The 17,074-nt window shown below is 46.9% G+C and overlaps 1 protein-coding gene across 5 annotated transcripts in view; it reads left to right on the forward strand.

Annotated features, from left to right (window-relative positions):
* Positions 1 to 17,074, forward strand: part of LOC148395973 (NT-3 growth factor receptor-like) — a 154,957-nt gene that overhangs the window by 65,685 nt on the left and 72,198 nt on the right. Inside the window, exons 1-3 of one of the 5 annotated variants that reach the window (XR_015859231.1) lie at positions 197 to 2,909; positions 4,858 to 4,932; positions 14,284 to 14,355. Coding sequence is in view for 3 of the 5 variants with exons in the window: in XM_088379875.1 (XP_088236001.1) it covers positions 2,683 to 2,909; positions 4,858 to 4,932; positions 14,284 to 14,355 (374 nt within the window). In the remaining 2 variants the exon portion in view is untranslated. Of the gene's footprint in view, positions 1 to 196; positions 2,910 to 4,857; positions 4,933 to 14,283; positions 14,356 to 17,074 lie in introns of those variants that run through there. The other 4 variants (XM_088379875.1, XM_088379868.1, XM_088379872.1 and 1 more) reach the window with 4 other exon arrangements.

Here is a 17,074-nt window from a genome sequence, read left to right on the forward strand (position 1 = left end):
TGTATCTTTTATGCATCACTGTTGTACTGAAAATCTGCTGGTATTAATTCAACACTCGCATATTTTGGTTGAAGCGGGTGCACTCAATTGCAATGACAGTCATTATGTGTCATTATTACCGCACTGGCAAGACTACATTTTGTTGCTTCGACACACAGTTGAGTGTTTACTATTTAACACTTTTTGGTTTATGTTACTTTTAGTAGTGTGGATGCATGTTGGCCTACATTGACATGTTTTTTTTTTTTTTTGCCCAAATGGGACTTGATTTTTTTGTCAAGACCATCGGATATGTATTTGATCATTTGCAATGCGACCGCAGTCTGAACGTCTAAGTCAGATGTATCCAACTGAAACCTTATCATGACCTCAACGGACTTAAACCTCACCCAATCTGCAAAGTTGTTTTAAGTAACAGTATTTACTTTATATTTTACTTTAATTTAATCCCGCTTGAAGCATGAAGCATCAAGTGGACATTTTTGGTGATAGTAGTCATGAAGCAACGTAGACTGTTGTCAGGGCGACGAAATGCAGCTTGAACCAGGGTTTATTGAAGGGAAGGGGGGTAGGAGAACACAGACACAGGCGGGACAGAGGGTCACGGACAGCAGGCAGGACCAGGAACAGAGACATGAAACGGGTTCTGACCATGAGCCTACACACGAGACGGGGGGGAATGCACAACAGGACAGGAACAACAGGAGCAGAAACGGACAGGAAGTAACAGTAGACAGACAGGGAGAAACACGCAGGCAGGGTTTAAATAAAGGAGTTAACAAAAGGGAGCAGGTGACAATCATTACGGTGATGACAGGGACATGGCTGAGGGAATGTTGCCGGCTGAGTGGCATGTGGCACGGGCACGTGACAACTGTTCATTTATTACGTGCGCCAATAGCATGACATCATCTTTAGTAACATCCACATGAAAGCCTTGCCTCAGTCCCCAAAATATTTTATTTCCAGCTGTTCCCAAAGCACTCCTTTGTGGATATGATATCATCAAAAGATAGGCCTGTGGCACCTCCACACTGGACCACAAACGTAACATTACAAGTGACATTGTCTTTCTTCTGCGCTTGCGAGTCACTGAGGACGCAGATGTTCACAGACCAGATTGACTGGGGTCTCATTAAATGTGGAACATGAACACAACCGCAAGCCCGTGCACACACGCACGCACGCACGCACGCACGCACGCACACACACACACACACACACACACACACTGGATTTTATACAAACACACAGACCCACACATACAAATTGGATTTCACACAAAATCCTAATCGAGCATCAAGACCTGCAGTGAATGTAGCCTGATGAAACGGATCAGACAGAACAACCCAATGCATCACAGCACTCTTGTTTATTGAAATGAGAAACAGGGGAAGTGGATCACTGGAGCTTGTGCAGAGTAGAGGCGTCAACGCTGCGTCAGTGAGGTTGACAGGCGCAAAGCAGGCTCGTGGTCGGGGACGGGCAGGAGATCAGACCTGAAGCAGAGCAAACATAGGAGCAGGTAGGGCATAGGCGGAACTCGTGGTCAAACAACGGGTAATGGGTCAGGCCGCGCAGAAGCCATACACAGGTCGAGCGACAGGTAAATGGGCAAGGCAAAAGCAGTCAATATGTAGTCAACGAGCAGGAACTCACAAAGAGTGATGGGCGTGTGGGGTTTAAGTAGTAGACAAGATGAGCTGGTGGCAGGTAATGAGTGATGATTACTGTGGGCGTGGCTGTGTGCACCATTGAAGAGTACTTGTGGTGTGCAGGGAAACGGAACTAGCCAGAGTGCTGAAGATGTGTGATACCTGAGAAACATGGCCGGTGTTAAAATTAACATACTGTTTGTTGAATTAACACCATCAGATTCTCAGTGTTTTATCTGTACCAACTTGTAGGACATCTCAATTCTGTCACCATTTCTTCCAAACTAATAAACAAATTCATTTATTGGGGGGGACGTGCAAATAGATGAGCTGCTGGTGCTGAGCATTGAATATGCAGAGGACATATTTATATTTATATGTATAATATGAAAGAGCCAGGTGACTTAACACGCTAACAATTTTACACTGTGATAATGGTGAAACTCACTTCCCTTGGCATAAATGTGTGAGCGTGAGTGTGTGTGTGTCTGTGTGTGTGTGTGTGTGTGTGTGTGTGTGTGTGTGTGCTTGTGTGTGTGTGTGTGCGTGCGTGCGTGCGTGTCAAGCAATAAAATAGTGTCTATCTGTCATGAAACCACAGCCTTGTCACATGCATTACATTAAACAAGACATTAGGATAATCCATAATGCATCATGGTCAAAGGTGCATTAAGGAATCATGACATAAACATTTAAATGATGTCAGAGGAGAGGAGAGGAGAGCGAGACAGAGAGAGAGAGAGAGAGAGAGAGAGAGAGAGAGAGAGAGAGAGAGAGAGAGAGAGAGAGAGAATATGCAGGAATACTATTGGCTTTTGACGGGGTGATGAACAGCATCACTCGAATACGATAGCTGAATCAAACCATTGAGTGGGTCCAGGGAGAGAGAAAAAGTAAACACCGGTTTCTGCGTTGCACGCACGTGGATGTACCGTGACAAGGAAGCAATTTTTATCGTTTCACGTTCCAGATAGTGATATATGGATTTGGAGCTTTATTCTCATTCGATTTCTGCCAGCCACCCAAAATGTGGCACTACTGGAGACTTTTCGTTGTCCTCAACGTCTTATTTTTCAGTGAACTTAGCTTATCACTGCCACACTGCCCGCCTACCTGCGTTTGCACGCACAACGAAATTTACTGTAACAAGTCGGATAGTAGTAAGCATTCCTCGCTCTTAGTTTTTCAGGACACTGAGAGCTCTGGAAATAGTACAAGGAGCATCAGAGACCTCTTCCAGAACATCACTTCCATGTAAGTGTACCAGTCGGTGTCTCTTTGGTCATTAGATTTTACGTTCAGAAGCAGTTATTATTAATAGAAAAAAAATGGCTTGTTTTTTATTTGAGTTTTAATATGGAAATACCCCATTTTAAAAGCAGCTTGTTTTTCTCCTTTATTGTCTGGAAAAGAGTAAGTAAAAGACTAGGAACGGTTTGATTTTTCAAAAACGAAAAAAATATAGGACGAGAAACATATAAAAATATATTAAATACACGTATTTGTTTTGGAAGTTATCACCGGCAGCATTTCTGATCATGACCAGGAGATGGCCACAGTGCGGCGTCTGAAGACAAAATAGTGTTCCGTAATGACGATCCATCAACCTTGTAAATTCTACAATTAAGTACACACGTGAAGAAAACACGACAAGAAAACGAATTTTTTCATTATGTGATAAAGGTGTACCAGTAATTTTCTAGCCTGGAAAGCCTGACCAATCCTTGTGGGGAGTCTCATTGATGGGCGTCAAAACGCGAGCATGAGCAGAAGGTTGGCCTTCTTGGATCGCCAACCACGGCAACGACACAACACCCCCTCCCCCCCAAAAAACCCCCACAATAATACTTGCGCATGTTTATTTTGGATTTTTTTTTCCAGTTTTTGATTATAAATGATCTAATAGTGTAGCAATTTATAGCAGTAATATATGAAAAAATAGAGTAGAACTAGATAAGAGTTCTTATGCTTATTGAACATGTTAACCAGTGGTTCTTAACCTGGGTTCGATCGAACCCTAGGGGTTCGGTGAGTCGGTCTCAGGGGTTCGGCAGAGCCTCCACTGCGGAAGTCAGAACACGTCTGATTTATAAATTCGTGATAACGCATATCTGAACTGGCCTCGCAAAGGCAACAGCAAAAGTCACACTGATTTGCAGGTCTGTAATTTGTTTTGAGTTCAGGCATTGTGTTGGTTTTGTTCTTAGAACAAGGTGATGTTCATGCACGGCTCATTTTGTGCACCAGTACTAGACATTGATGCAGTGGTTCATAACCTGGGTTCGATCGAACCCTAGGGGTTCGGTGAGTTGGTATCAAGGGTTCAACAGAGCCTCCACTGTGGAGGTCCGAACAAACCTAATTTATTGTGTAAATTCTGATTTGCCAGTATGTAATTTGTTGTGAGGTCATGCATAGTGGTGGTTTTGTTCTTTGAGCAAGGTGATGTTCATGCACGGCTCATTTTGTGCACTAGTAAAAATCATCTAAGTGTTGAATTTCCCCAAAATTATTTTTCACTAACGAGGGGTTCGGTGAATGCGCATATGAAACTGGTGGGGTTCGGTACATCCAACAAGGTTAAGAACCACTGATGTAAACTATGTCAAACTGAAACATTTATTGATGAGCTTTTCTTTCTTTCTTGATTTTTGTAATGTTGATATGTTCAATCATCCAGAAACGCACAATTATTTACAAAATTACAGGTGGAATTAGGATTAGTCAAACCTCTACATATGAATTTAATTCGTTCCAAGACCTACTCCGTATGTTGAAATTGTCGTATGTTGGATCAAATATTTTCATAAGAATATATTGTCATTTGTTTAATTCGTTCCACAGCCAAAAACCAACGATAACTCCTAAATAAATACTGCAGATAATTACACATAGCAATAAAACAAATGCATTATATCAGAGATGTAAAAAGTAAAGTGTTAAGTGAGTTATTTTTTTTACTTTTTCTTTTTAACTTTCATCTTCACCCTCTTCACTTCCACTCAATTTAGCCTTTCGTTTCTTTGCTTCGTTTTCCTTTGACTGTATTAATTTTCACCCAGAAGAATGATGTTGTTCCCCAAATCCAAATGTGAAATGAGCAAACTAATGTTAATTTAAGTTAAAAAAACAAAAACAAATATCAGTTGTATGCTTTTTCCAGTGTAATGATAATTGACTCATACGTTCTGCTTTTTTACAGACACATAGAGAACTGGGCTGGTCTGGAGAAGTTGAGGGAAAGTCACATGGAACTCTACACTGGCTTGCAGAGACTGTACGTCATGTGATATTTTTCCAAATGAGTGCTAATCATGGCAAATTCCTTACTGCAAATCTTCGAATATTATCCTTGTTTCTGTCGAAACACCCCACATACCATTAACATTAACAGTGAGCATTCTAGTGGCAGCGTCATACTTTGGTTAGAAAGTTGTAAATACTAGCAGTCAGTTTTGACACACTTCATACATACAGAAAAATAATTTGAATAAGGGCAGTGCATGTTAAGATATTCATGTACCGTTATTTCTGGACTATAAATTGCACCTAAATATAAGCTGCATCAGCTAAAATTAGGGGGAAATCCTGTTTTGATCATATATAAGCCGCACCAGACTATAAACCACATGTGTTTTTGTGCTGGGGAAAGTAGTAGGACTGGGCAGTACATCAGTATTACGAGTTAAACCGATATATTTCAGAAAGCGATATGTATTTGGGACAGTCCTTATACAGATCTAAAATATTTTTAGGTGCAGCACAGGGCACTATTTTCTTTAGCATCCTCTTTGGCTCAACCCCACCCCTTGCATTTTTACATAGGCTTCTCCGACGCACAACAACGCAATACAACAAACTTTTAGAAAGAAAATGGAGACTGGTAGACATTTTTTACAAAATACAGAAACAAGTGGTGGGAGGACAGGTGCTTGAACAGGAGCAAAAAGGAGAAGATGGTTTTTACCCGACTGAGAACTGGGCACACGTGACTCAACAGCACACTGAACAATAGGGAAACATCCCACAGGAAACTGTAGGAGCTGCAATCAGCGAGAAACAGTTGAACATGTCATGATGGAGTGTAAGGGGTTCAAGAGTGAGAGAGAACTAATAGCATCAATGCAAAGAGAAAAGGTTAGCTTTAATCTAGGAAATATGTTACACAAATCAAGCAATAGACATACATATGTATATGGCAATACTTGAGGGAAGCAGGGTTAGAGGAGAGGATTTTTTTTTGCTTTGTTTTTTTTTGTGCTTTTTTGTTTGTTTATCTGCCAATCGAATGATCGACACTCCAATGCCCCTTAGAGTTGGACGCCAACCGCCAATCAAATCCACAAGAAGAAGAAGTAGGCAGCTATGCTGCCGGGTGATAGAGAGGAAGAGCTATTTAAAAAGACAAAAAAAAACAATGGCTCTGTAATTTGGAGGTATTTTGGATTTCGGATTGTAGATGAAGAGCAACAAAATGTTATTTGCAAAACATGCCACAACCAAATTTCTTCAAATGTTTAAAGCACTTCAAACCTCTTCCAACATCTGCAGCAGAACCACAAACTTTGGTGTTTATGGCCAACTTTGGCTGCCTCATCTGTATTGCCTAAGTAGGCATATAGTCTTATTTTTGTACACAATTCTTTTGATATAAAGAATGTAGTCAATCAAAATTTTTTATGGGTTACTTATTTTATTTTCACATGCTGCCTAAATGTGAATCTTTATATTTCAGCCCAGTACTGCGTACATTTTCTTTCCTTTGCATTCACATCTATATCTGTTTCTATTTCATACAGCTGTAGAAACAGCTGTCGGTCTGCTTGCAGCCAGGGTCAGTCTGTTTTGTTTAGATGTTTGTTGTTTGCACAGCTCTTTATTTAAATCCGTTTCATTTACTACCATGAAGCTGGAGGCCCATGTTTGCCATGCTTGTTTTACTTTACATTTATTATCTACACAGCTTTAATTTTTAAAATGTAAGCTATTTTTATTATAGATTTATTAAATTTGTAAATACTATTATACTCTTTATATTTCTGCTATTTGCACAGCTGTGCTTTGTTGAGCAGAAAGTGTAACATGTGGTGTACCTGGATATCAGTTTTGGTTCATTCCGGTACAAGCCCTCTCGAGAGAGGCTGGACTCTCTTCCACTCTGGAGTTAACCACGGTGAGAGGCGTCGAGCAGGTGTGGGTATACTTATTGCCCCCTGGCTGGGCACCTGCACATTGGGGTTCACCCCGGTGAACGAGAGGGTAGCCCCCCTCCGCCTTCGGGGGGGGGGACGGGTCTTGACTGTTGTTTGTGTCTATGCACCAAATGGCAGCTCAGAGTACCCACCCATCTTGGAGTCCCTGGAGGAAGTGCTGGAGAGCGCTCCTTCTAGGGACTCCATCGTTCTACTGGGTGACTTCAATGCTCTCGTGGGCAATGACAATGAGACCTGGAAGGGCGTGATTGGGAGGAATGGCCCCCCGATCTGAACCCGAGCGGTGTTCTATTATTGGACTTCTGTGCTGGACACGGATTTTTTATAATGAACACCATGTTCAAACATAAGGGTGTCCATGTGTGCACTTGGCACCAGGACACCCTAGGCCGCAGTTCTATGATCGAAATTGTAGTCGTGTCATCTGATATGTGCCCACATGTTTTGGACACTCGGGCTAAGAGAGCGGCGGAGCTGTCAACTGATCACCACCTAGTGGTGGGTTGACTCCGATGGTGGGGTAAGATGCCGGTCCGACATGGCAGACTCAAACGCTGTGTGAGGGTCTGCTGGGAACGTCTGGAAGAATCCCCTGTCAGGAAGAGCTTCAACTCCCACATCCGGCAGAGCTTTTCCCACGTCAGAGTGGACCATGTTCCACGCCTCCATTGTTGAGGTGGCCGACCGGAGCTGTGACCGTAAGGTTGTTGGTGCCTGTCGTGGCGGCAATCCCCGAACCCGCTGGTGGACACCGGCGGTAAGGGATGCCATCAAGCTGAAGAAGGAGTTCGATCGGGCTGTTTTGGCCTGCGGGACTCCGGAGGCAGCTGACAGGTACCGGATGGCCAAGCGGAACACGGCTTTGGCGGTTGCTGAGGCAAAAACCCGGGCGTGGGAGGAGTTTGGCAAGGCCATGGACAATGACTTCCGGACGGCTTCGAGGGAATTGTGGTCCACCATCCGGCGTCTCAGGAGGGGGAAGCAGTGCAACGTCAACACTGTTTACAGTGGGGATGGCGTGCTGCTGACCTCGACTCGGGACGTCGTGAGTCGGTGGGGAGAATACTTCGAAGACCTCCTCAATTCCACCTACACGCCTTCCATTGTGGAAGCAGGGCCTGGGGACTCTGAGGAGGACTCTCCAATCTCTGGGGTTGAAGTCACTGAGGTAGTTAAAAAACTCCTCGGTGGCAAGGCCCCGGGGGTGGATGAGATCCGCCCGGATTTCTTAAGGGCTCTGGATGTTGTGGGACTGTCATGGCTGACACGCCTCTACAACATTGCGTGGACATCGGGGACAGTGCCTCTGGATTGGCAGACTGGGGTGGTGGTTCCCCTCTTTAAGAAGGTGGACCGGAGGGTGTGTTCCAATTACAGGGGAATCACACTCCTCAGCCTCCCTGGTAAGGTCTATTCAGGGGTGCTGGAGAGGAGGGTCGGTCGGGAGGTTGAACCTCGGATTCAGGAGGAGCAGTGTGGCTTTCCTTCTGGCCCTGGAACAGTGGACCAGCTCTACACCCTAAGTAGGATCCTCGAGGGTGCATGGGAGTTCGCCCAACCAGTCCAAATGTGTTTTGTGGACTTGAAGAAGGCGTTCGACCGTGTCCCTCGGGAGGTTCTGTGGCGGGTGCTTCGGGAGAACGGGGTGCCGAGCCAACTGATAAGGGAGGTTCAGTCCTTGTATCACCGATGCCAGAGTTTGGTCCGCATTTCCGGCAGTAAGTCGGATTCCTTCCCAGTGAGGGTTGGACTCCGCCAAGGCTGCCCTTTGTCACCGATTTTGTTCATAATTTTTATGGACAGAATTTCTAGGCGCAGCCAAGGCGTTGAGGGGGTCCGGTTTGGGGACCTCAGCATCGCGTCTCTACTTTTTGCAGACGACGTGGTGAGGGAAGTCTGGGAGTCCCTCCTGAAATTGCTGCCTCTGCAACCCGACCCCGGATAAGCGGAAGAAGATGGATGGATGGATGGATGGGTGGATGGATGGATGGATGGATGGATGGATGGATGGATGGATGGATGGATGGATGGATTACAGGGGCAATGTGATACGAGCTACACGTAAAACATGACCCGGAAAAAAATACTGAAAAGTGTGACGCAACAAGATGTCACCAACAATAGCCCCATGCCCTCTAGTGTCTGGAAGAAACCTCTAGAGTACATGCAGCAGCTCCATTTTTTTCGTTAAGAAAAAAAGAGCCAGTAAAAGAGCTGTCTTCATCTTCCTCCTGTCCAATGAAACCATCGAAGTCTTCGAAACTAGCGAGCAACACGTATAGCTCCAGAGTAGACGTGACCGGGAAAGAAACAAAGAAAAGGATGACGCGACAGGGCTCTAGTTCAGGGGTGGGCAAACTTTTTGTCATGCGGGCCGAATTGGGTTCTAAATTTGGACCGGAGGGCCGAACCAGGAGCAGATGGATGTAGTGTTTGTGTGAAGTAATATAAACGGCATAAAAGGTTTTGGCCTTTAGTAGGTAGTAAAGCATGGATATTCAAAAAAAAGATTTTTGAAAACAAATGCATTTATTAACAGCATTAAAAAAACAAATTTCACTTACATCAGTGATTCTCATAAAATACGACACTGTTTTAATGAATAACAGTCTCCATCACTTCAGCGCCTGCAGGTCAGATTAATGAAAGATGTTTATCTTATGAGGCGAAATCACATCAAACGGCAAACATTCCAACTAAATATATCATCTTGTAGAATCGATGAAAGAATACATCCAAATAAAGTAATCAAAACAGCAACACGGTGAGGGGTATCTGAAAATCGTTTTAACTCACGTCAGCATTTTAACTCACAAACACCTGGTGACAGTGGTGACGAAACGGGAAACACTTCTTAAAGTAAGCCTTAAGAACTTTACAGGTTAAGATTAGTCGCAAACTGGTGGTGCATCAATGTCCTTTAGTATCCTGCATTGTTTGAAAATGAGAATGGTCAGTAGTTTCAATCCCTGCTATTTGTACAATTCATATTCAAAATGCATTTTTTTACAACAAACCTGAGAGCCTCCCCTTCATTTTCAGTGGGAACAGTGTTGTTAGTCTCCTTTTTTTGCTAGTGCGTCATAGTCTGGAGTAAAATTTGTTGTAGCAATCTTAGGAGAGATCCGAGGTGTTGGTCCATTTATCTAGATCTGTGATGGGTTGATGTTGATGTTCATGTGGCTGAACGTCACGTCGCATAGGTCGAGCCAAATTGTCCACTCTTTTTTTAAACACTCGGCACTCAGTGTCCACCTTGCTTTTCCTTGGGCCACTCATTTTAATGGAAGGATTCCAGGGGAAGGGTTAAAGTTAAAGTCCCAATGATCGTCACACGCACACACATCTGGGTGTGGTGAAATTTGTCCTCTGCATTTAGCACATCCCCGTGTGATTTTGATCCATCCACTGGGGGAGAGGGGAGCAGTGAGTGAGTCTCGGTGCCACGCCCGAGAATCATTTGGTGATCTAACCCCCCCAATTCCAACCCTTAATGCTGATTGCCAAGCAGGGAAGCAATGGGTCCCATTTTTATATTCTTTGGTATGACCCGGCCGGGATTTGAACCCACAACCTTCCAGTCTCAGGGCGGACGCTCTACCACTAGGCTACTGAGCTGCCTAAAGGGACAAATGCAAAAACAAGTTGCCCAGCGCGCGAGGGGGTGCGAGACAAAGACGGACAAAGAGATGAAGTGAAGTCGTAGCAGAAAGGGGAACTACATCTATTGCAATATGTTTTCATACGTATCTGGTGTTTTGGGCAATGTATGGTGGATATATAGCCAAAGTCAAAGTCAGCTTTATTGTCAATTTCTCCACATGCCAAAGACACACAAAGAAACCGAAATTTCGTTACCCCCATCCCACGGTGACAAGACATGGCTCACAACAGACAAACAAGTAAACAAGTATAACAAAAGCATGCTGAATAAATAATGAATAAATAACACAACAAATAAATAAATAAATAAATAAATAAGAGGAGCAAAAAAAAAAAAAAAAAAAAAAAGGAGCAAGTGCGCGTACAGCAGACATTCCAGAAAATAGCGCAACAGTGCCGCACGCTACGCAGAAGGGGGTAGCGAGTTCAGGGCCCTAACAGCCTGGAGAAAGAAGTTGTTGGCGAGTCTGGTGGTGCGGGAGCGCAGGCTCCTGTACCTCTTCCCAGAGGGCAGAAGGTCAAACAAAGAGTGAGCCGGGTGACTCGCATCTCTGGCAATCGAGGTTGCCTTGCGGGCGAGATGGGAGGTGTAAATGTCCTTCAGGGAGGGGAGCGAAGCACCAATAATCTTACCAGCCGTATTCACTATGCGCTGCAGGGCCTTCAAGTTCTGTTCAGTGCAGTTACCACCCCAGACAGCGATGCAACTGGTGAGGACGCTCTCAATGGTGCCACGGTAGAATGTAGACAGGACTGCCTGAGGAGCACATGCACGCCTGAGCTTCCGCCGGAAGTACAGGCGGCGCTGAGCTTTCTTTGCCAGTGACGAGGTGTTTGCGGACCAGGAGAGGTCCTCACTGATGTGCACCCCCAGGAACTTGGTGCAGCTCACCCTCTCCACCACAGCACCGTCGATGACCAGCGGCAGGTGTGTTGAGTGACCCTTCCGGAAGTCAACAACGATTTCCTTGGTCTTATTGACGTTCAGCAGGAGGTTGTTGTCCCTGCACCACGTGGTCAGAAGGTCAACTTCCGACCTGTACCGAGTCTCGTCGTCCTTCGTGATGAGACCCACCAGAGTCGTGTCGTCAGCAAACTTCACTATGCGGTTGTCACTGTAGGTCGCAGTGCAGTCATGCATCAGCAGGGTGAAGAGCAATGGACTGAGGCCCCCGTGCTCAGCGTGATGCTGGCGGAGATTTTCTCGCCAACACGCACCACCTGAGGCCTCTGACAGAGCAAGTCCAGTATCCAGTTGCAGAGGGAGGTACTGAGGCCCAGCTCGTCGAGTTTGGAGATGAGTCGCTGCGGCACAATGGTGTTGAAGGCAGAGCTGAAGTCCACAAACAGCAACCTCACATATGAGTCCTTTCTCTCCAGGTGGGTGAGGGCTGAGTGGAGGGCAGAGCAGATGGCATCCTCAGAGGACCGCTTGGCACGGTAAGCAAACTGGAAAGGGTCAATGGTGGGGGGGGAGAACGGACTTGATGTGCTCCATGATAAGCCGCTCAAAGCACTTCATGATGATGGGCGTCAGTGCCACGGGGCGGTAGTCATTGAAGCAGGACGGTGCAGGTTTCTTCGGCACAGGAACGATGGTGGCAGCCTTGAAACACGAGGGGACGATGGCCTGCTGCAGGGAAACGTTAAAGATGTCCGTGAAGACACCCGACAGCTCCCCAGCGCAGTCCTTCAGCGCTCGACCCGGGATGTTGTCAGGGCCCGCCGCCTTACGGGTGTCAATAGCGGCAAGCGCCCTCCTCACACCATCGGCAGAGAGGCGCAGGGGCTGCTCGTGTGGGGGGGGGGGGAGTGGTCTTCAGCGGGCAAGTGCTGTTCTGGGCGTCGAAGCGAGCAAAGAAGCGGTTCAGATCGTTCAGCAGACGGACATCGCCCTCACAGCTCCTAGGCGCGGGCTTGTAGTCCGTGATGGTCTGAATGCCCCGCCAAAGGCTACGTGCGTCCTTGCTGTCCTTGAAGTGGGTGGAGACCTTGCGCGAGAACGCCTTTTTCGCTTCCCCGGGACAGGTCGGCCCTCGCTGTCCTCAAGCCAGCCTCATCCCCTGCTCTGAAAGCCTTGTCCCTGGCCCTCAACAGTCTGAGGACAGCCCCCGTCAGCCACGGCTTCCAGTTCGCGCGAGTGACGACGGATTTCGAGCAAGTCACATCATCGATGCACTTCGTGATGTAAGAGGTAACAGAGTCAGTATACTCCTCTATGTCCGTCCAATCGTTGTAGGTGGCTCCCTGCTTAAACAAGTCCCAGTCAGTGGTGTCGAAGCAGTCACGAAGTGCATCGGAGGCACCCTCAGGCCACACCCAAACCCGCCTCCGAACCGGCCTGGATGCCTTTACCAATTGTCTGTATGCGGACAAAAGCAAAACGGTGAGATGGTCAGAAAGCCCCAGATAGGGGAGGGGGGTGGCTTTGAAAGCTCCCTTTTGCGCCGAGTAGACTAGGTCCAGGAAGCTGTCTCCACGTGTCGGAAAAGTAACATGCTGGTGAAGCCTCGGGAAAACAGACTTCAGGTTGGCATGATTGATGTCTCCAGCGAAGATGGTGAAACCGTCAGGGTGCGCTGTTTGCTGTTCACTGACAGCCTGGTACAGTTCACCAAGCGCCGCGATCCTGTCGCCTTCGATGTTGGAAGGCGGGATGTATACCGCGACTAGCAGAATCGCGGTAAATTCCCTCGGCAGATAAAAAGGACGGCACTTAATGATCACAAACTCCACAAGCGGCGAGCAGTGCTTACATACCACCACAGAGTCCCGGCACCATTCTTCTCGGATGTAGACGCATATTCCACCTCCTCGCGACTTTCCCCCTCGTACAATGGCACGGTCCGCCCGATAGCACGCTAGCCGCTCCAGATGCACGGCAGAGTCCGGAATGTTGTCACTCAGCCAGGTCTCGGTGAACACGAGCACACAGCAGTTCCGCACCGTCCGGTTCGTAGACCTCAGCAGGCGAACGTAATCCATTTTGTTGTCCAGCGATCGAACATTCGCCAGAAGAATGGAGGGCACCGCCGGGCGCGCTGGGTTGGCCGCCAGCCTGGCCCGGACGCCTCCGCGCTTGCCCCTCTTCTGCCTCCTCGCACACCGTTTCCGACGGCTCCCAACCGGGGGAGGAATAGCGGGTGAGGTCGGCAACGTTTCAGGACGTAGCAGTCCGAGCGCCTTTAATGTCGACGCTTAAAAGTCCAGAACGCCGCAAAACCCACTTCTGCCGATGTCGAGCAGAACCTGCCTGCTGTACTTGTAGCACGATAAAGCACGACGAGACGAACACATAAGACTGTCGGACGAACACTCATTAGACGAACAAATCACCGTACTGACCGGACAGAGAGTGGCTTATGAAAGTGGCTTGGGAGCTTATGATCAGGGGATGCTTTGAGAATAATTGTCAATTTTTGGCTATGTGAAGCCCTTTGAGACTGTTTGTGATTTAGGGCTATACAAATAAACTTGACTTGACTTGACTTGACAGAGAGTGGCCGCTGCGTGTGCACGCGCCGCCATCTTATAAATATAGTTACTACTATTTAAGGAACATGCTATTTATTTCTTTGGAAATACCAAAGAAATAAACTAAAATAATCAATGAAAAACCCACAAAAGATAAAATTTGTTTTGGAATGACAGCTTTTGTCATTGCTTTTTTCAGTAACTGTGTCTGTCTGTCGCCTTCCCTCTAAATGGAGAAAGCAACCATTTTCATTTTCTGTGTTTTTTCTGTGTTGTAGGACCATTATGAGGAGCAGTCTGCATACAATCCAGCCACATGTTTTCTCCCAAAATCCGGACCTAAGATATATGTGAGTGTTCACAATTATTGTCACGTTCTCAGATGTTACTTGTTGTTTCCAGTACAAGGACAAGTGCTTTCAGTACGCCAATTGAAAATATTAGAATTATGCTGCTGCGCTTGAGCTTAGGGACATATTTAATAACAATGTATAGACACAAATTTTCTTTTATTTGTTTATTTGAGCAGTAAGTCTGCTCAAAAGGAGCGGGCCGAAGCAAAGAAAACTAAGTGTCCAACCCCGAATAAAAACATGGATGGATATGTTTAATATGTACTTTAATATTAATATTAAAAATAATATCCTCAAATTATTACAGATGCCAAACATGCTACTTCCCAGTTGCCATTAGCATTCTCAGTTTTATCTAAATTTAGTGTGTACTGAACAAAGGATTTCACAAAAAACACTTTACTTGGGTCTCTTCTGCCACCTCATAGAGGACGAAACAGCCTTTTGTTTCTTTTTAGCATTCACATTCATTATGAACACGCCAGGCAAAGCCAGGAAATCCCTATTCTCCGCAGACCACAGCTCTCTATAGAAAAGGCGAGATAACAGCATTGCCACTGGTGTTGTACTGACATTGGTGTCTAGTCTTTATAGACCGACCTACCTACATAATTAATGAACTACAGTGGAGCCTCGGTTTTCGACCACAATACGCTCCAGAAGGCTGTTTGAGAAGTGAATAGTTCGAAATCAAAATCATGTTTTCCCATTACAAATAATGGAAAAAAAATTGATCCGTTCCAAACAAAACAAAAAACCCCGCCTTTTTTATGCATTTTTTCATTTGCGCATTTTTGTCCGATCGCGCAACTGCAGCGCACCGCCGAACGCCCAAACGTGTCGCCGACTGCGCAACTACACCGCGCTGATCGCATTATTGTGACAGAGCCGTCGCTGAAATTTAGAAAATATTTTTAAAGTCCTGATGTACTTTCCAAAATTTAAGTGGACATCAGTGCGCAGGAAGCTTAATTTTGTCCGATCACGCAACTGCAGCGCACCGCCGAACGCGCAACCGTAGCGCGCCGCCGACCGTGTAACTGCACCGCGCTGGTCGCATTATTATGACAGAGCGGTTGCTAAAATTTAGAAAATATTTTTAAAGTCCCGATGTACTTTCCAAAATTTAAGCGGACCTCAGTGTGCAGGGAGCTTAATTTGGTCCGATTGCGCAACCGCAGCGCGCCGGGCGCTCACTGTTGCATTTATGATGGCTTTACTGCTCCCACTTGCTTCCTTTGGAGGCATGATTAGAGTTGATGCAATCCTCAGAGTAACGAGAACGTAATAACGAACTGAGTCAGTTGGCATGCGGGTCCTCTCGGCTCATCTCGCAAGGTTCGACAACCGAATTTCGTCCGACATCCGAAGCAAAAAAATCTCGAATTTTTTGTTCAAATACCGATTTGTTCGAGAACCGGGATGTTCGAAAACCGAGGCTCCACTTTATTTGCGTATTTCAATTTCATTCATTCATTCATCCATCCGTCCGTTCGTCCGCCCATCCGTAGTCCGTTTATATAAATATTATGATTATAATTACAATGCATAATGTAAGCCATAGTGCGTGTGTTAAAGCCCCCCGTGAGTCGTCACCTTATCGTGGTGGAGGGGTTTGCGTGCCCCTCTGATCCTAGGAGCCACGTTGTCGGGGGCTTCATGCCTCTGGTAGAGTCACCCATGGCAAACGGGTCCTAGGTTAGGGGCCAGACAAAGCACGGCTCACAAAACCCCTTATGATGATTAAGAAAATTGGATCTAGTTTTCCCTCGCCCGGACGCGGGTCACCGGGGCCCCCCTCTGGAGCCAGGCCTGGAGGCCGGGCTCGAAGGCGAGTGTCTAGTGGCCGGGTCTTCGCCCATGGGGCCCGGCTGGGCACAGCCCGAAAAGGAAATATGGGTCCCCCTTCCCATGGGCTCACCACCTGTGGGAGGGGCCAAAGGGGTCAGGTGCAGTGTAAGCTGGGCGGCGGCCAAAGGCAGGGACCTTGGCGGTCTGATCCCCGGCTGGAGAAGCTGGCCCTTGGGACATGGAATGTCACCTCTCTGGCTGGAAAGGAGCTCGAGCTGGTGTGAAAGGCAGTAAAGTTCCGACTAGATATAGTCGGACTTGCCTCCATGCACAGTTTGGGTTCCGGTACAAGCCCTCTTGAGAGGGGCTGGACTCTCTTCCACTCTGGAGATGCCCACGGTGAGAGGTGTCGAGCAGGTGTGGGTATAGCTATTGCCCCCCGGCTGGGCGCCTGTACATTGGGGTTCACCCCGGTGAATGAGAGGGTAGCCTCCCTCCGCCTTTGGGTGGGGGGACGGGTCCTGACTTGTTTGTGTCTATGCACCAAACGGCAGCTCGGAGTATCCACCCTTTTTGGAGTCCCTGGAGGATGTGCTGGAGAAGCGCTCCTTCTGGGGACTCCATCGTTCTACTGGGTGACTTCAATGCTCACGTGGTTAATGACAGTGAGACCTGGAAGGGTGTGATTGGGAGGAACGGCCCCCCCGATCTGAACCCGAGCGGTGTTCTATTATTGGACTTCTGTGCTCGACACGGATTTTCTATAATGAACACCATGTTCAAACATAAGGGTGTCCATGTGTGCACTTGGCACCAGGACACCCTAGGCCGCAGTTCGATGATCGACTTTGTAGTCGTGTCATCGGATTTGCGGCCGCATGTTTTGGACACTCGGGCGAAGAGAGGGGCGGAGCTGTCAACTGAA

The sequence above is a fragment of the Syngnathus floridae genome, chromosome 6 (assembly GCF_059516105.1).
Source record: "Syngnathus floridae isolate MCC-2025c chromosome 6, RoL_Sflo_1.0, whole genome shotgun sequence".
Lineage (NCBI taxonomy): Eukaryota > Metazoa > Chordata > Actinopteri > Syngnathiformes > Syngnathidae > Syngnathus > Syngnathus floridae.